At 48.6% G+C, this 20,362-nt stretch overlaps 1 protein-coding gene across 4 annotated transcripts in view; it reads right to left on the minus strand.

Annotated features, from left to right (window-relative positions):
• The window catches only part of LRRFIP1 (LRR binding FLII interacting protein 1), a 72,252-nt gene that overhangs the window by 6,286 nt on the left and 45,604 nt on the right, over window positions 1–20,362 (minus strand). For 2 of the 4 annotated variants that reach the window (XM_054723432.1, XM_054723433.1), the window contains 6 exons: window positions 18,713–18,748; window positions 18,214–18,339; window positions 14,854–15,024; window positions 13,871–13,963; window positions 9,396–9,537; window positions 3,945–7,175 (listed from right to left, as the gene is read on the minus strand). In XM_054723432.1, the coding sequence (XP_054579407.1) occupies window positions 5,506–7,175; window positions 9,396–9,537; window positions 13,871–13,963; window positions 14,854–15,024; window positions 18,214–18,339; window positions 18,713–18,748 (2,238 nt within the window). In that variant the 3' untranslated portion in view covers window positions 3,945–5,505. Of the gene's footprint in view, window positions 1–3,944; window positions 7,176–9,395; window positions 9,538–11,091; window positions 11,185–12,709; window positions 12,803–13,870; window positions 13,964–14,853; window positions 15,025–16,597; window positions 16,670–18,213; window positions 18,340–18,712; window positions 18,749–20,362 lie in introns of those variants that run through there. The other 2 variants (XM_054723434.1, XM_054723431.1) reach the window with 2 other exon arrangements.

The raw sequence follows: 20,362 nt of genomic DNA on the forward strand, positions 1-20,362 counted from the left end.
CCACCAGCCTCTCTCACCCATGGAGCCCTGCGGGCAGCTCTGTTATTCCATCCTAAGACCCAAGGCCCAGAACAACTAAGAAACCTCCCGAGGCCTCGCCACCCAGCCTCAGGGCCTCGCCCCTAACTGCATCACTGCACTGCTTTTCCAAACCTAAACTCAGACCTCAGAGCTGGGCCCGGACTCCTGGCCGGAGAGTCCTGTACCGGAGGGACCAGCGTTCTCACACTGCCTGCTTTAGATCAGCCACGTGAAATGGAAACAATTCATATAAAATGCACCTGTTTTCTTTTAAAAGTCATGTAGCCACACTCTAACCCAAGTTACATGCTCACTCTAATTGTTTGTCCAAACACCCCAAGTTGTTATTTTGGAAGGCACAGTAACAAAATAAACTCCAGAAAATGTTAAGTACAAGATAATTTCATGATCCTTTTGAACTCCATTTTGATTTACCCACATTCAAATTGCTTCTGAGGGATGATCCATTCTTTTCCTTCTATAAACCCACCCCACCCAACACTGAAAAAATTTTATAGTTTTAAACCCAGATCTCTTATTCAAGATCACTTTTAATTTTATCTTATCTATTTTATATTCCTATATACAAAATCCCGGGCATCATAAGAAACTCTGGATATATCAGAAAGTGGTCTTGAAGCTCATATATTATACAATTTTATTATTTTTCTATTAGGAGACTTCAAATACCTTAGATAGCAAATAAAAAACAAATGTTAAATTGTAATAATAGTCTTAAGGAAAAAAATAAGGATCCTCTAACCTTAAGTCTCATGATGAGAATATGCAAAATAGGGAGATGTGGAATTTTTAAGAAAGAAATTTTAAAGCAGAATTAAGATGAAAACAAAATAGTTTTAAGATAATGGAAACAACAAGAAGCAAAATTATTTGATATGAAGGAAATGAGTACTTTTTAAAATAGCTTTAAAAACCGCCCTAACTGGTTTGGCTCAGTGGATAGAGCATCAGCCTGCGGACTCAAGGGTCCCAGGTTCGATTCTAGTCAAGGGCATGTACCTTGGTTTCAGACACATCCCCAGTAGGGGGTGTACAGGAGGCAGCTGATTGATGTTTCTCTCTCATTGATGTTTCTAACTATCTATCCTCTCTGTAAAAAATCAATAAAATATATTTAAAAAAAATAGCTTTAAAAACCAACAATCTAAATCGTTGAGTGAATGGTGTTACATCAATGGTATGCTTATTGTAATTCTTAACAAGAATATTGCAAACCTATTACTACCCTAATAGCACTGCTCATCATTGCTCTCTAACACCCGATTTTCAAACAAATACCCATTTATAGACCTTGGACTTGCAGTTTTCAGAAACAAGGCATAAAGAATTGGAAGTCACAATGACTCAAATGTAGGGTTTTCTTTCATAGTGGGAAGTTAAAATGAGTGGCCATTAAAAGTATTTTAGTAATACTGGTCAGGATTACACTTCTAAAAAATCTGGTTTTTATACTAAATTCCAACAACTTTTCTGGTATGCACTTGAGAAACAACAAGCTAATTAAGGCCTTAGAGCCAGTCCCTGGGCAGCCGAAAGAGCATTGGAATTCTCTGAGCCCTTCTGGTCACTTGTTCCTGTGGCCTCACCTTGTTACCTCACTCGCCTGGGGTACAGCAAGGTCCACAACTAGTCACAGCCACATCACCAAGTAGTCACTCTTTCCAGTGCTGACTGTGGTCTCTCAAGAAACCTCTACGCGCCTGCTTTCCCCCCTCCCTCCTCACAGGACCGAGCTTGATCATATGGTCAGTTTCACAGGGTCTGTTTCGTCCTCCCTGGGCCAGGCCCCCAGGCCAGGACAATACCTCCTCCTTACTGTCAAAGGCAAACAGGTTGCTAAGGACAATTCTTCTTTCTCCTGTTTACAGGGCCCAGGAGGTCCGCACAGATGGGAACTGTCCACACCAGCCCCGCTGGCTTCCGTTCCACTGAACAGCGGAAGCCATTCACATCTGGAAAAATGTTAAGTCTTTGATGTAAGAGGGACAGTGGACAGGGTGAAAGGGAAAGAGAGGAAGGGTTTTTCTCCTAAAAGACAAAGTTTTCCCTATGGATGATCATCACACTGAACAAGCAAGCACACATGAACACACACACACACACACACACACACACACACACACCCCTTTTTTCCTTCTGGAGCCTGGATGCTTGGGAGTAAATCTTACTGGGGCGTTCACGGTGGCATGCTAGGTAAGGTGCTCTCCTGGGGTGGGAGTCTATTGACAGAAAACAGAAATCCCAAACTATCTAACCCCCGAGAAAGAGCATTCCAGGTCCTCGTGACAGTGGGAATGTAAATGATCAGGTCATTAACTGGAAATACTAACATTATAGAAAGTAGTCAATGCCATCCATCTCATTCCTAAAACCTCTCACAACCTTTACTACTTCCCAACCTTCATATATTATAAAATAGCAACCTATAATTCAAATCTCTGGTACCGTTCCCTTTTCTTTACATGCACCCATACTGGCACTTTATTATACTTCTGAAGGAAGATTTACTTCTACATACAGTAGCTACATTCTGCTTCAGGCCGAGAAATATCCCAGCTTTTCGATGTGATCCATGTGCCCCTCTGCTCTGTGCTATGGCGGAACCTCTGTGGTCTAGGTTCCCCTGGGGATGTGCTTGGCAGGATGTGCCTGGATTCTTTTCCGAGTCTGAATCTTTCGACACTGAAATGTTCCCAGGTTGCTGGGAATACCCTGTGCCTTGCTCAACCTAACAGACCTAAGGTAACCCTTCCTTCGTCATTTAAGGGCCTCCGTTGTGAGCACCAGTTACTGTGCTGGGCTACACCGTCATCTCACACTTGGAGCAGAGGAACTGATGCTCACAATGTAGACTCAGGTGACCAGGAAATGGTTTGGCTCTTCAGAGTCCTTCTCTTCTTTGGTGCTTCTGTCCTAATTCTCAGCTGTCCACTGCCACTCGGAGCTGGGTCCTATCTGCTTGTTCACTGCACAGGGCCTTTCCTGTATGAAGTGATGAACAACGTTTACTCAGGAAACATGAGACTAAGGGAGACTGCTGGCTGGCTGGAGGGATGGGAGATTTACCCTAGTGTCCGTAGGTGTGCTGTTGAATAACCTGGGTGAGGGAGGAAAGAGCGTAACGTGGCTTAACGATCTCACACTTAGTGAGTTCGGCCCCAGAGGGTGCATTCCAGTGTGAAAGCAGCTTTGCCGAAGTTAGAGACATCAGCTAAAACCCTGTCAACTCCTCTGCCGCCCTTGGACTTGATTCTCCAGCAAGCCTCAGGCTTTTCTGTTCATAGGCACCCATGGGCTTCTGGCAGCCCCATCACCCTCCACTCGGGACCCTTATGCAGAAAGTCAACGTTTACCTGCCGTTCTCACCACACTCTTCAAAGCGCGCTAAGTCCTGGCCCATGGAACGGAGGTCTTTCTCCTCAGAGCCACAGCTCCCAGGCGAGGCTGCGGGGGAAGATCTCCGTGGTCCTCCCCAGATGACGCAACTTCAGCCCGTCTAGATGCCGAGATCCTCTGCCCCCGTCTTGTGGCCGGTCCGGGCCAGGGTGGCACTGGGCGCTCAGGGCTGGGGTCCCTGGTGGCCGCGGGGCCAGCGGGTATTGTTGTTGGTTCTTGTTTATAGAACACCGGGGGTGGACACGGCGCTTTGCAAAACTAAAAAGACAGTGCTGCCTCGACGCGCTATTGAGAGGGAGGAGGGCCAGCTGCAGATGTGTGCCCGTCACAGGGAGAGCTGAGACGCTAGATGCCGGGAGAGAAGTTCAGTCCTTACTGGCAAAGGGTGCTCAGCGGGACCCTGACAGGGAATCAGTAACTTGGAAGTGGGCACAACCTCACAGGTGAATTAGGTACAATAGCAGCCAAGGTCAGAATCCAAGGAGCCAAAAGAGTGGAACACAGGCTTGTAAAACTAGAAAAATGTCTTTATTTCAAATACATGATAACAAGTTTGCCTCACATTTTATTGAGGCTTTGGTCTTCTTTGCACTCAATTATATCTTGTAACAGTACGATGAAGTCATAAAGTGTTAACAGCATTCATAATGTTCATTCCCTTGTGGTTTTAATATCTTACAATTATTTTTCAATTTCATGTTACAATTATTTTAAAAAATTCTCTTTTATATAGGAAATATATATTTTGTTCAACAAGACCAGAACAAGAATTTTCCAATAAGACTATACGGAGACACAACAAATGCAAACATTTATACCAAAATACCAAAAGTGATTCAGCTATTGAAAATATCCTGTCATAGTCTAATTAGCAGTTTGCTGAAGAACAGTACTCTTTTCTATTGGTCTTCTGAATAATGATTAGACAAACAGAAAGAGAAGTAATTTTAAGGTTAAAAAATTTTAGAAATGATTCTTCCCACCCTAATATTGTATAGAAAATGCAATTTCAACATAAGTCTCTTCCAGAAAATAATTTAAAAAAATCTTTGTGTAAAATGACTTGGATACATAATTGGCATGAGGTGAAGTCAAAATCTATAAAATAAGCCCTGGCCAGTGTTGCTCAGTGGTTAGAATGTCAGCCATCGAACCAAAGGGTGCAGGTTCGATTACTGGTCAAGGGCACGTACCTGGGTTGCAAGTTTGATCCCCCGCCCTGGTCGGGGTGTGTGCAGGAGGCAACCAATCGATGTGTCTCTTTCACATCGATGTTTCTCTCTCTCTCTCTCCCCCCACTCCGTCCCTCCCTCCCACTTAACTTCTTTAATTAAAATGTATTAAATTTTTTTTTAAAAAAGAGAAAAAATCTATAAAATAAACTCAGGTATCATGAACAATGAACTCTAAAGCATTAGCTGAGATAAAATCTTTAGATGAGGTAAAGGCAAGTAAGAACTCCCAGGACTTTAAGATGTTCATTATCCCTAAAATGATGAGCTATTGTCCTAAGGTGCAAATCTTATCACTCAGGGACCTACATGATGTTTGGCCATTTATCTCCTTTTTAAATAAAATACCATGCAGGTTATCATGTACATATCAAAAGCAAATATGAAAGCACATATATTTGAATGAGACAAATTAATTTACTCATAATGTAGGAATCGTAGAATGCTATCTGGTCATTTCAATTAGATGCTGATATATTTGGTCAAGAATATCCACATTCATATTGGCCTAAGGCAGGCATGAACTATGTTTATTTTGATTATAAGCAGAAATATAAACAGTGTATGTTATTGTTTGATACTACTGGAATGCTCTCAGTTAAAACTTACATGATAACAAATGTGTCTTAATCTGGGTGATAACCCTAATAAAATATAAATCTACAAGTAACAGTCTATAACTTAGAGTAGTAGATAACGTGGTGGCAGATTGTCATACATGTCTACCTCCATCTAGAACATTTCACCAGCGGAGGTAACGGACAAGAGTCTGTTGCTTGGACTCACTGTGCCGTCCTGGCCCCTCTCTGACTCCGCCTGACAAGCAAGCCTCAACCTATGACAACGCGCAGTCTTCTTTGCTTTTGTCCTTCTCGCTTCTGCCCCTCGTCTCTTCTTTGCACTCTGAATGGGAGTCCCCTGACTCTCTTGCTGGTGCCGAGTCATCGTTTTCTAGACTAATGCTACCTAAAACCTTTCTGACCTCCTGGCTTGGAAACTCGGACATCACACAGCCCTCTGTGCCTTCTGTTTGAGAGGCAGCATTAATGTCCTCGGAAGGACTTTCATTTCCGAGCCGGGCGCTGCCAGGCACCTCTTCGTTCTCTGGGGGACGGCTGGGAGCAGCACCAGCTCCTTCAGCGTTAGCTTTTACAGCTCCTTCCTCTGACCCCTCAGCACTGGCTCTGGAGCCTGAGGCCTGAGTGGTATCACCTTCAAACAGTAATGGTTCTCCATCAGCTCTTCCTTTCCCCACCTCGGTGTTGACATCACCATCTTCGTGGTTCAGTTTTCCAACCAACTCCGTCTTAGGGTCTTCTGGCAAGCCCAGGTTTTCACTGCTTCCGGCCACAATGTTCTGTTTGTGATTTCCAGTGACCTCATTTTGTGTTTCCACACCTGATTTTTCATCAGGAGATTTTACCTGCTTTTCTTCCTTAACTTCACTTAGATCTGGGTTCTGAAATGTTAACTCTTTCTTAACATCCTGAGGGGTTTCTACAGGTGCCGGTGACTTTTTCTTCTTGTTTTTCTTTTTCTTGTTTTTCGTCTTCTTTTGGGATGAATCCAATCCCTCTCCCTGTGGGTCGTTCTTTTCTTCACTGGGTTCTCTCTTGGCCTTTACTGTATGTGCACCTGCTGCCTCCTGAGCACTGGCTGCTGGAGAAGAGGGACTGGCCGGGACTTCTGTCTGGACTGGTTTCTCACTCAGGAACCCCCTCCCCTCGTCCTCTTCCTCACTGTGCTCCCCCCCTGCTCCCGTGCTCAGAACTGGGACCTCCCTGGGTTCAGCCCCTTCCTGGTTGGTGAGCTCTTTCTCTAACCTTGGGCCCAACTCCCTGGGGACATCGACCGCACATGTGTCATGACTCACTGTGTCATTGCTATAACTTGGAGGACATGAGGCCACTGTGCCCTCTTGCTCCTCCAATCCAGCTAGTCCTGCCTCCACCGCACCCTCGGAGCTGCTCACCTTTTCAACTTCAGGTATTTGCACAGGAGCAGGTTCCTGGTGTGGTTTTGTGTTAACCTCTCCCAAACTGGTCTGAAAATCTTGCTCTTCTTGTTCCTGTTTTTCTGTAGCTTCTTCACTTTGGTTTTTTATATCCAAGGCATTCCAGCTGCCCTGCCCAATTGCAGGACCCGGGGTTTCACCACCTGGTTCACTTGAGCTCTTAGACTGCTCAAGGGGAGCCCCAGTCCTAGCATCTGGGGTGCTTGTGAGCTCCCTGGACTCAACCTGCTCTGCATGTTCAAGGAAGGACGTGCTCTCTAGCCCTGAGCTTTGAACCTGTCCCTCATTTGTAGCTAATGTTCCTAGGGAGGGGGCACTGTCTTCAGAGGTTTTCCGGTCCTCGGCACTGTCACCAGGAGGCAAGACCTCAGTGTCCACACAATCCTCTACGGGGTCCTCTTTGTGCTGTTCCTGCTCAGTATTTTGCAAGATTTCTCTTTTCCCCACATTCTCCACAATTTCATTTTTCACCTCCACTGCAGTGGCTTTTCCTAAAAGACCATTGAGAAAATTGAAGGGACCCCATGATGTGACCACTTAATATACATGACAAGGTAAACACAAGTTCTCATCCCCACCCAGCCCCACTCCTCGAGAGAGTCAGCACAGAGTCACCCGGAACAGAAGCCCGCCAGCTCTGTGCCACGAAGCAGCCACCGCACCCGCCCACAGCCACCGGCCAAGGCCATGCCACCACCTCACGGCGAGTGGCTGCTGGTGCCCTCTTGTGTGAACTGATTTTCAAAGGTGAAGTGAAGTTTTAACAACTAGAAAGAGCTCTGGATCAGGCAGCCGAACAATCCAAAATGATGGGTTTTAAGGACTTCAGGCTGGTGTTCCCCATGCTCATTCCCAAAGGCACGTCTGACAACTCACACATTGTCAGCTCTCAAACTGCACTGCGGATCCCACGGCCCTAAAGGCAGCTTCCAATCAGTTTTAAAAGGAACATTCCGTTTGTCTTAAAAACTCAGCCTCAAGGTCAATCTTGAGGAAGATACTTTTGCAATAGCTCAGACAAGGTAAAAAGAAACCCACTCTCCTCCACCTAACCACTGTCTCCTGAGAAAGTGGCCTATGCCCTACACACCTTCACCCCGTTCCCTAAGGGACAGGGAGTCCCAGCGGGAGGCAAACTCTTACATTAGGATGACCACTTAAATAATAAATGACTCATCTATTAAAAATATGCATTAACAAACATGTCACTGCTTTGGAATGAAGTTATACTTTGGATTCTTCAAACAAACAGAACCGCAGCATATAAGATAGCACGTCACTGAAGGTCAAAGCTTGACAATTTCATGACCCAGCGGTCTCCACGGTGGGTGCGCTGACCCGGGGAAAATGGGGAAAGTGGTAGGACTTCCGTTTAGGGTTAGTTTTGCTTTACCCTTTGAAGATTTCTACCAGTGCTTGTTTTATAATGTACATTTTATATTAATGAAACCTTATATGTATGTAAGTTAAAAATAGACATATATAGGGAAGTGCCCACAATTCTTTACTGATAGTGATTAAAGAACTTTTGGAGACACTTATAAAACTGGTATTTCTGGTTCTTTAAGTGTCTGTTTCACAATGATTATCCAAGACTTGCAAAATGTGTATTTGAACAAGAGCAGCATGATCAAATTCCTAACTGCTCAGCTAGCTAGTACAAAGGTATGGTGGACATTAACCAACTTATGTTCTTTTAGCAACCTTTACACAACTAAAAGAGCTGTGTATTCCTTCAGTGTCATATAGTGAGGCACTCCCTGGGAAGCAAGCCCCGAGGGTTCTGCATTTCCATAAATAAAAGGAGTAAGATGAAAGGTTCCGAATGGAAACAACAGTCATGGCCTGACCCCACTCTGGCCGCACTCTAAACCTGGGACACTCAGGTGACCAGTGAGGCCGCACATGATTCTGAAGCATTATCCCCAGGCCAATTATTATGACAAATATTAATCGGTGAGCCTTTCAGATATTCCTACAATCTACTGGAATCCCAGCTTACATTCTTTCAGAAGCAAAAATGTGACATACATGGAAACGTCACCTCTGACAAAGGGGCAGAAATATCCAATTCTCACTGGTAAAGAACACCATACTGGCCACCAGGGCCCCTGTCCCTCCCCCTCGCCACCAGGGTCCCTGTCCCTCTCCCTCGCCACCAGGGCAGTCTGTCCCTCTCAAGTGCTACACTGAGAATGGCAACCAAGATGTCCTCTGTCACAGCCTCCACTTGTTGTCCACAGACACCTTATCCCCTCAGAGCATCTCGAAGGATGTGCCATGTTGGCTTGCAAAAATGGTTGACTAACTTGATTTACAGCCTCTGCTATTTCCCCCTTTGGACAATTCCGTAAGAGAGTAAGTTAAAAAGCCACCCTTGGCACATATCTGAGGAAAGCCAAGTAGCGCTATCAAAAGTGTCACTTAATTTTGAGACTATTTTCCTTGTGATCACAGTCTCATGTGGCAGCTCTGAGAAGCAAGAGAAATGTATCCCCAGCCATGGATGGGGAGCACTGATCAGAGGTGCACGCCAGACAACACGCGTGGGTGATCACATCGTGCGCAAGGAACTCCATGACGAGACAGGACAGGTGGCATGCGGTGTGACTGTTAATGGGCAGTGATGACTGCTTCGACCCTGACAATGCAGTGAGGGTGAGCCAGTGCTGCCTGGAGGTGACAGGAGCCACAGGAAAACAAGGACTTACCGAGGGTCCCGTCCCCCGTCGCCTTGAGGGCATTCAGCTCTTCTTTTGTCATCTTGGTAGGACCTGGGTATCCAACACTATTTAGGGTGTCTGGAGTTTCTCCATTGGTAGCCGTTTCTGAATTTAGGATTATTCCGTGTTTCTGGAACAAAAACAGGCTCGTCGTAATACTCACTGAGTGATGTTAGCTTAAACTCTACTTTATTAATAATAATTTCAGAAGAAGCTATTTTTCCTGAAGTCGAGGAAAATTTCACAGAGTCAAGAAGAGCTGGGCACCACCCTCGTGGCTATTCTATCAACACACAGATCCGGACTCTCCTGCAAGGGCTGGTCCTTCCGCAGGCCCCCGCCCGTGTCCTGATGTGGGGTGACCGGGCGCTTTCAGCGGGAGCCCTTTTAAACTGGAGGTGACGCCTGCAGGCTGCCACCACAGGAAGCATCGAGCAAGTCATGGTAAGGTGAACCTGACTTTTAAAACCCCGATTGGGTTCTTTACGAAGAGATACGGAGAAAAAGAAAGAAATGTGTACATGTTCTGAAAGGAGTGATGACATTTAAGCTAAGGAAGGAATTAGGAAGTGGCTAGAATGTTTGGCATATTAAAAAGAAATGTAACTCGCCGTGGCCGGTGTGGCTCGGTTGGTTGGAGTGTTGTCCTGAGCGTGCGCACACACACAAGGTGCAGGGTTTGGTTCCCAGTCAGGGCACATGCCCAGGTTGCAGGTTTGTTGTGAGATGGTGCAGGAGGCAACCGATCAATGTTTCTCTCTTGCTGTCCTCTCTCTTTCTCTCCCTCCCTCTCTTTAAAGTCAATAAACAAAAAGAAATTTAACTCCCGCTCACTCCATAGTGAAACACTTTAAAGCCAGCTGTGCCTCACGACTCCAGGATCTCCCTTGACCATGGATGACCCCCCCACCCTCTCTGCTGCCCCAGCTCCCTCGTGTCCTGGGAGGAATCCCCAACACTGCACTCACAGCCCTGGGGGAACCCCCTGCTGAACCTAAGCTCAAGCCCGCGCCTTCTGGTTCACTGCTCTGGCCTTGAGCCTTGGATATAGCAGCTACCTTTGACTATGCGAGAATTAGCCCATGGCCGTGCCCTGCCTCAACACTGCCCCCTCCAGCGCTCACAGCCCATCCAGAGCTCTGACCCCACTGCTGCATGCTGGGTGTTTTTATTCGGTGTCCAGACAGCAGCTGAAGACCCCTGGACACGGCCCAGATAGAACATGACTTTCCTGCAAGCCAGTGGGCCTCAAAGTATAAATGGCATGAGCCTAGCCCACACTATGTTCAGCTAGAGAAGTCCCTACAGTTGAGCCTTTGATATAACAAACAAACGCACCCTCTAACTTTAGGTAGGGCCCTGGAGAACTTATTAATGATCATGGGAAGTACTGAGACAGTAGATAAAAAAGTTCCTGGAAACCTGAGTTGCTGAGTTCCTGAGTTGCTTTCGAGCTCAGATATGCTTGTGAACATCTGGCCATGGACAGACCCCATAGAACCTGGACTCGCTTTACATGTCTCTTTGGTGTCAGTTAACCTCAGATTTGCATTGGTAACAGAATGAAAATCAATGACATAAAAGGAATTAACGCTGGCAAACACACACACATTCCTTCCTGAGAATCCCAGCACTCGCCGTGGTCACCGGGACTTTCTCTTTTAGCTGATCTTGGGCTTCATACCTTTAGTTCCTCTTTCAGCACGACTACTTCTTCTCTAAGATCATCTCGTTCACTCCTGATGGAATCAAAGAACTCTTTCTGCCTCTCTAAGGCCTGAGTGTGCAGCGGAGCAAAGAGAGAAATTCACACAGGTAAGCAGGTGATGTCAAAAGCAGAGTAAGGAAGAAAGAAGCTTCTACTCTGTAAAACGCTACAGTCAGGGCGTTAGATATCACATGCTCAAAGATACAAACAAAATGCCAGCAACAAACTCTCCTCCAGTTTACGACAGCCGAGCAACGCTGCTGCCCATGCTCCTGAACGGAGGCACCGGAGGGCTGCATCTGCATCGTGTTTAGCTCAGTCCGGTTTCACAGCCGTGTCAGAGAACTATCAGAGGCCCGGTGGCCTTTAAATGAGGCGTAAATACAGAAGAGGAGGAAATGCTGACGAATCCCCAGTGACAACTATCAGGTGTCCCCCAAAATATATATACACTTTAAGAGCTGACAACACTGAATTTTCAGGTTTCACTGATTTGAAATAATGGGTGAAGACAGACTAAGCTTTTAACAAAGAAAATTGGTCCTAAAGTGACACTAGACCTTTTTTTCAATGGGGATACATTAATGATAAAGCTTATGGTACCAAACTGGCAGCAGTCGACGAACTGAAGGCACACAAAGACCAAATGAAATGATTCTTGACATTTGCGATTCCATTGCTTTGCCTTGTCAGCAGTGCCTGGACCAGTTTGAAAACAGGAGTTGATAAAAAATATTCATTTCTGTAGATTCTTTTCAATTTTGAAAATGAACTGTATGTTGAAAAACACTTATTTAATAACCATTCAAAGTGCATATACATTTTTTTGGGACACCCTGCATTTTAGCAATTGAGACTATTTTTCTACCTGGATTCACGGTGACTGTTGGCACAGACAAACACAAAGTGGTCCTGAAGCAAACAAACACATGCATGCGTGCACATGTGCACGTGCACAGAACCCTGAGTACGTGTGGATGAGTGTATCCGAGTGAAGACAAGCGTGGCATCACACTGTCAACGCTCTGATGACTTGCTCTAGTATGGGGGGACCGTCACCAGACCTCTGTGGTATGATGGGCCACTACGTTCCGGAGCTGCTGCCAGGAAGCACAGCAGGTGCTGCGAGTGGTCCTGTCCTCCCCCCTCGTCACACCTACAGGCAGGTGGGCTGCTGTTCTGTTTTTGGGGAGGGAGAGGGTCTGAGGACTCTCTGAGGAGATTTTAAGCACTTGCCACCTTACAGCTTCCTCAGACCCCTTGAGAAAAAGCCCTAAGACGAGCGGGAAATTCGCACACGAGAGTGCCCGAGTGCCCCCTCATGGAGTGTCTCCGTCCGTCCGTCAGTCCCTGGCAGCTGGACGGGCAGGCAGAGCCGGCTCATGCTGAGAAAGCGAGACTGTTCACGTGGGAAGCCAACTTCCAACCCGGAGTTACTACCAATTTGGGCGAGTTCGTATTCGCTGCATGACTGAGTTTGCATCACGTGGGGCTGCATGCATACACATCCAAGCACACCAACGATCCTAAAAGCAACACATTTGCTAAGCAGACAGCTTGTTTGAACAGATTTTCAAAGATTTGAGAGCCCTACCCCTATCTTTTTGTCTTTCCACTCTATCGTCTCCTGAAGATCAGAAATCTCCCTGATATAACTCGCCTGTTTCTGCTGCAGCTGTCGGATTTCCTGAAGAACAGGAACAGAGAGGAAGAGACAGATAAAGGGTTAAACAGAAAGTAATCCCAGTGTGGACCTGCGCAGAGTCGGTGAGTCGGAGAGTTGCCAGGAGCCAGCAAACAGAGGGACGCAGAGGCAGCTTCTCGCTAATCCTGAGCTCATTCTCGAAGGCCAGCAGGGCTCTGGGTTCTACTCCCAGCATCCCAAAGCGCAGGAAGAAACCCGTCTGGGGGAATTTCTTACTGAGAGGCACTAAAGTTCTGATCGAACTAAAAAGGTAAATATCAACCCTGTATGTTTCCTATTGGCACTGTAACAAATTAGCACAAATTCAGTGGCTTCAAATAACACAAATGGCCCGGCCAGCGTGGCTCAGTGGTTTAGCGCCGGCCTATGAACTAGGAGGTCACGGTTCGATTCCCAGTCAGGGCACATGCCAGGGTTGCTGGCTCTATTCCCAGTAGGGGGAGTGCAGGAGGCAGGCAATCAATGATGCTCTCTCATCATTGATGTTTCTCTCTCTCTCCCTCTCTCTCTCTCTCTCTCTCTGAAAACAATACGAAATATATTAAAAATGTATTCTAACAGTGCTGCAGCTCAGAAGTCCAAAATGAGTCTTACAGGCTGAGGCCACAGGGTGGGCAGGCCTGGGTTCTTTTCTGGAGGCTCCAGGAGAGAACCCACTTCCTCCCTTCTTTTAGCTTCTAGAGGCTCCCAATTCCTTGGCTCAGGGCCCCTCCTCATGTCACCCCCTACTTCTGCCTTTGACCTTCCTGCCTCCCTTCTGTAAGGACCCTGTGACACACCAGAAAACCTAGGATAATCTCCCACCACAAGGCCCCCTCTGCCGTGGAAGGCAACGTTTTCACAGGTCCCAGGATTAGGACGCAGGCATTATTCTGTCTGCCCCACCTCCTCAAAGGACCACCCAGGAATGAAAGGAACAGGACTCCATCAACGAGGCACGGAGAATCAGCCTAAGCCCTCGGTTTTCCAGAAAACCCGTGGCGTTAGTAATGAACCAACAAAATGCTCCCAAGTCACACAGGAAAAGCAGAATGGGGAGCAGCTACCCACCTCGAGCATCTCCTCTCTCTGCTGCAGGGCGGCTTTCACTTGGGCGAACTGAAACTGCAGCAGGCTGTGGGTGTGCTTCTCCCGCTCGAATTCCTGCGGACGAGGAGCAGGGCATCAGGCGGGGGAGTCACGGTTTCCCATTGGTCGGGTTCACGCCCCCTCGATTTACCTCTGCCTTGGGACGAATGACCTGGGACCACGTTAGCACAGGGTCCAAGGCCTTTTTAACACCATGAACCCATTTCTCTGGACTTTCTAGAAGACACCCTGTGGTTTACTGTAAAATTAGAGAAGTTGATGGAACTGACAGCGTTTCCTGGCTCCTCTCTAGGGGACCCTAGGAAGGGTCCCCGTGAGGGTGACTGCTGTCGTCCATGGAGCTGGCTGTGCTGAGGGCCCCAGTGAGGACCCAGCTTTGCAAAGGATTTATACTAAAAATATCCCTAACTTTAAAATATGACAGGGACTACCCTTTGGGTTAAAAAGGGGGCTAAATATGCCTCCTTCGGTCAGCCTATCTCTTTAACAGAGGCTGACCGACTCTGTCCTCCAGGGACCAAACAGAAAAGGTGGGGGCAGCAGAAGAGCTTGGCCGCAACCCCCCCCCAGACGCTCCCCTCTACGAGACTCACTCCAGAGACCTGGCAACATGGCTCTCTGTGCTCTGTTTGATTCCCAGTAGGGCACATGCCTAGGTTGTGGGCTTGATCCCCAGTAGGGGGCGTACAGGAGACAGCCAATTGATGTTTCTCTCATTGATGTTTCTCTCTCTCCCTCTCCCATCCTCTCTCTCTAAAATCATTAAAAAAATAAACACACATACATGCATAAAAACTAAAAAAAAAAAAAAAATTATTAAAAAGAAAGCTCAGACTTTTATGGAACCTGGAAAACACCCCCCACACCCACATATGTACACACCATATACCAAGTACATGCATTTACGTATCTACTCTACCGTTCTTCACTACACGGAAGCTTACTTTGCTTTTCTCCTCATACTGCCGCCTAGACTCCGCCAGCTGTTCTTCCAGCTCCAGCAGCGTGTCCTTCAGGGTATCGACCTGGTACATGTAGTTCATCTTCTCATTGTCCAGCTGGGCGTTGGAAACCATCGCCTTCTTATACTTCTCTTCCACTTCTGCTAGCGAGTCCTGCAGAAGCCAGGACATATTGTTGAAATTATAGTAAGAAAACAAAAACAAAGGTCAGTTCAGCATTCTTAAAAACAAGCAGCTCAGCCCTAAATTTTGACTTTCTTAGAGCAAATGAATCAAAACAGGAAACACACGGCAATTTCAAACGCACAGAAATTCCTCCTTTTCAATGTAATCAAATTCTCGTCACTCAGGAAGTTAGTTATTAACTGTGCCCAGGGATGAAGATGGTTTACACAGTCACAGGACCAGGGAGACGCCCGATGGAGAGGGTCTGGTCACAGGCAGTGAGTCCCAACCCCACGAGGCAGTAGCTGCCTGGAGTGGGTCAGGCTGTTCTACAGGTTTCCGAAGTAATCGTTCAAGTTACGTGGCGAAAACTGGGGACCGCGCCAGCTTCTCTGAGAGAAGCAAACCCCTGCCTCGAGCTACCAGAGATCCCTGTCTGTACCCACGAACCAGGAAAGGATGAAATGGAACTTCAGATTCTCAGCCCACAGGAAAACTACACCAGGCACACAGGCCTCAGTGGGTGGGCCCCGGAAAGGACCGCCCAGGGCCCGGGGAAAGAGTACGCAAGGCCCTCCCGTGGCTCCGCCCTCAGAGGGCAGGCCACCCAGAGAGCACAGTGGCATTCAGATCCCAAAACAGAGAACAGGGGAAGGCGACTTCGGAAGGAAGCGAGAGCAGAGTGCCCGGGTACAAGCCACCTACAGCTAACGAAGGGTGGCGCTGCCGGGTCGGCTGTCAGGGGCCAGTGCTGGTCTCACCTGCACTCGCAAACCAGGGCAACGATTTTGGGTGGGACCAGTGGTTCCTGGGCTGCCTCACTGGCTTCCTTTTCATGAGTTAAAGGCCAGGGTCTTAATTTTTCTTTTTGAAAAGAGGTGACAAATATGAAAGTGATTAGTTGTGTGATTGTCACCTCTGCTCTGATGCCCCTGTGATACTGGGGGGTACTTTCTGGGGGAGCTCGGGGGAGTGACAGGTTTACCATCTATTGCTAGATCATGGTCTGCCATTGGCTGCCTAATAAAGACAGGGCACAGGCCCCGACTGTTCCAGGAATGACAACTAAATGTCCTGGTTGGAACAACAGCGTGATTCCACACCCTAATACTCAAATAAACCCAGCTCGAGGTGCATTCAGACACTGCTCCCATCAGTACAGTGTTACAACATGCAAATGACTTGGTGTTTCGGAGCATGGCCACAGGGACTGTGTTACTGCAGACATCAGATGTGTGGCGAGGCAGGTGAAGTAAGGCGGTGTGTGCATGTAACCGCTATGGAAAGCGAAGAAAACAAAAAACCCTTCTTCGCCTGTCTGGTAGCTCCTGGTTTTCAGGCCAGGGAGGGGGGCTGCGTGAGGACAAGACATGAATCAACAAACGTGTTAGTAGCTTTTTCTCGGTTCAAAGGCTGCACAAAGACATGCTGCGTGCACACATCATGTAGCATTTGGAGTCTGGGGCGTCAGTAGGGTTAGCAGCGCTTGGAATGTCTCCCTGAGGATGGTTTTAGGTTAAGTTAGGTTAATGTCATCAGCCCACACTCCATCCACTGGTACCTTCATCTCTTTCAGCCCCTGCATATATTTGCCTTCCACATCCTGAATCTGGTCCTTTAACTCACTGAGCTCCTGGGGGGATGGCAAGAAAGGCAAGTGATGTCAAGGGAGAGGTGGACAAGACCACAGAGACAGAGGCGAGAGCTTCCCGCTTCTGGGCGGCCTCCTCTAACAGTCTGAGCAGTGACTTCCTCCTTCTCCCCCACCCCCTCCCCAATATGTTTTCATTGATTTTAGAGAGCGAGGAAGGGAGAGGAATAGAGAGATGGAAACATTGATGAGAGAGAGACATCGATTGGCTGCCTCCTGCACGGCCCCTACTGGGGATCGAGCCCACAATCCGGGCATGTGCCCTGACCGGGAATCGAACCAGGGGCCTCTTAGTTCCTGGGTCGATGCTCAACCATGAGCCACACCAGCTAGGCCCTTCTTCATTGTTGTTGTTTTTTTTAAGTGTTGGAGAAAAAGAAAAGAAATTTCCATGTTACCAAGATTAAAATTTAGGTGTGTCTCATGATATTTTCACAAGAATTTATAAAATTGAGGTCTATCTCACATGATATATTTGCATAATTTTGTAAAACAGGCAAAAGAGCTTCAGAAAATGGAACAAGAAATACTCCTTGTGGTTAAGGGCTCCCTCAAGCTCCTAGAGTTCTCCTCTGCTGGATACAGGACGACACCAGAGGCAGAGGTCGGCACAGCTGTGCCGTGCATCACGGCGCCCATCCCACTCTGCCCCGCCCCTTCACCACCACATCCCTGTGCCTGGCATCCGTGGGAGCCCGACGCTCCATAAGCACTTGTTGAACAAATGACTGATGCCACAACCTAGGGGCAGAGACAAATCCGATGGCAGCAAACAGCAACTACATCACTGGAGTACAGGAGCGAACAGAGCTGCAGGCGGCCCGGGGATGGCCCAGGGGACGCGAGGAAGAACAGTAAAAAACCACTCTTCTGAAGCACAGGAGTCGCCAGGCACCTTCGAGGGAACTGGCCCTCCCCCGCGGATACTTAACCTCTTCTCTGGCCTCCCTGGCGAATGGGCCGCCAGCGGCTCAGAAAGCCGTGGCAGCTGGTTCTCTTTCATGCAGTTTTAATTATTAGGAAGCTCTCGGAGGACACACTGCCCTCTGCATGGGCTCCTTTCGGATGCAGCTACTTTAACAACAGCACCGCATTCCCAACTCACACCCAGGGGTGAGGATGGTACAGAGAACAGTGTCCACATCCCAGCGGGAGGAGAAAAAGCCACTCAAACAGCCTGGTGCGGTCTCCTGAAGGTGTGCGACAGAGAGAAGGAACGGGCAGAGGGCAGGTGGACAGAGTGGCCCAGCACCTCTGTGCGGCGTGGTGAGTGCTGGCACAGGTGTGCCCCAGAGCTGAGGGGGAGCAGGGGCCCGGGTGCAGTGGGCCCTGGTGGGCGGGGCAGGCAGGGACAACCTCCTGGGGAGACCAGGTCTGTGCTGGGTCTTGGGGTTACCTGAACACCTGTGTATGGGAGGCAGCGGAGACAGGACTGAGAAGAAATATCTGGCACTTTAGGAATTAAATCTTTTTTCCCCTTGGAGACAGATTTGAATAAAGGGTCATTAGTAGGCAGAGAGCGTTACCTTGATCTCCCTAATGGATGCCTCCGTGTCGATGGAGATGGAGGTGTCCCCGCTCCCCCTCCGGGAGGAGGTGCCACCCAGCGAGGCCAGTGTGGCTGCAGACAGGCCAGGCAGGTTACGAGACCCCTAGAGCATGGCAAGAATCAGACACAATTTTAGACAAAACCCAAATGACCTGCACGCCTGCTGTAGGGACCTTCACTTGAATTCAGGTTCCCACTCGGAACATCTTCCGTGGGCTTGGAAGCCAATACAGACAGCTCCACACGGGGGGGCCTGGGGATGTGCATTCACCCTGCCGTCCGTCACTGTTCTGAGGGTTTAACGCGCAAACTGGAAGTGACTCCCGGGGACCCTTCCCCCAAAGGTTGTGACGCTGGCTGGTGGCCCACACACTGTCCTGTTCACTCACATATTTTCTTGTTAGTTTTACCCATAAATTTTGGGACCCACTAGGTTCATTAATGACATAACATAAAGGCTTATAGAAATTCCTCACCTTCTCAGTGAAATCTTTTTCTGGTCTCTCTTCAACCTAGAGAGGAAAATGCACAAATATTAAACATAAGCATTAAATGGGTAATTGAGATGCAGGGTCAGATGATGCTAACACAATAGTTTCCTTTGTAGTTTAAAAACCACTTTGCCCATGAGACCCTCCGATATGCCTCTGCCAGGCGACACAGACACGTGTGCCCACCGCAGCTCAGAGCCAGGCTCCTCAACTTTTATAGTTTCCACAGGAACGTAATGACGCCGAAACCACACAGTGATCGCAGAAAGGCCCACGGGGAGGAGCTTGCTCACGAACTCGGCTGAACCGGTTTACTTTCCGATTCCGCAGCTCGTGTGGAGGTCTGTGTCCACACAGGAGGGACCACACCCCACACCTGTCTACCCTCTGCAGCCACTGCGATTAGACAGCGAGAACACAGGGGGTCCTGGGCTCGGAGGGGCAGCCACGGAGTGTTAATTTCCACTCTCACAGAACGTGGCCTCTGAAGCAAGGGAAAGCAGCGAGCCGACTGTAACCTTTTCTACTTCTCGTGAGTGACTGGGTCAATGTGAACCTCTGGTTCAAACATCTGGGGATGAGTGCCCGACGTGGGACGCTGGTTGGGGGCATGGGGGTGAGGGGGCTGAAGGTACGGGAGACTTTGCCAGGTGAAAAGTGGGGCCCCAAGCATTTGCCTTTTCTCAGCTTTGCTGTTTGCATGTGGTTCTGAGGCCCGTCTTCTCCCTTCGGCAGGTAGGCGTCCCGGTGGGACGGGACGAGAGCAGCCACGCGGCTGCATGAACAGCGACCCGGCCACCCTTCGCCTCGAGAGGTCTCAGGGATGGGGCCACCACGCTGACAATGGCACGACTTCTTTCTCTGCTCAACAAAAGAAACGTTTCTTTTCCTTTTTCCCTTTTTTTGGTACACGGAGGGCTCCTCTCCATCGCCCACTGGAAGGCCACAGAGGATGAGGAAACCCTGTGCTCAGCCGTCTCCAAACTCCCTGGGGGAAGCCGCCACTCATCACGCCTTCCCCATCGTGTCTCCCATCTGCCTCCGGTAGCTCAGAGCTGCTTCCATTCGAGGCCTGGGACCCACTGCGACGAACTGATGAGTGCAGAGCACACCTGAGCCAGTCAGCCTCGTCGGTGGCCTGGGACTTTCGGACCTCTGCACGCGTGTCCCACAGCCGGTCCAGACTGCAGGCTGAGACCTCCCCACGGAGCGTAATGACGTGAACTGTGACAGTGACACTGTCCGTGGGGCAGCATTCAGGTGCAGGTGCTGCCTGGTCAGTGATGCCCTGCAAAGGTGACCACTTCCCGTCTTGTGTGCGCCCTGGGCCCACGCTGGGCTGCAGGCCCTCATGAGCCTGTCCCCCACCAAGAAGGCATGTCACCTGCCACCTTCTCTCCTCCAAACTTGCACCTCAACTTGCTCTCTGAGAGGAGAATGCCTGAACAGACCGGTAAAATGACACAGCAAAGTGTGACAGCTAATCACCAACCAAGGGGGTGAGTGAAACCTGACAACATACTCGGTCTTTCCAAAAGGAGGCAATTCCAAACCAGTTCTCAGCTCAGAATGGCCAAGTTCAACCGGGGGCCTGGCTCCCAGAACACCTGTTCTCACCTGCCCACCCACACCTGG

The sequence above is a fragment of the Eptesicus fuscus genome, chromosome 11 (genome assembly GCF_027574615.1).
Source record: "Eptesicus fuscus isolate TK198812 chromosome 11, DD_ASM_mEF_20220401, whole genome shotgun sequence".
Taxonomy (NCBI): domain Eukaryota; kingdom Metazoa; phylum Chordata; class Mammalia; order Chiroptera; family Vespertilionidae; genus Eptesicus; species Eptesicus fuscus.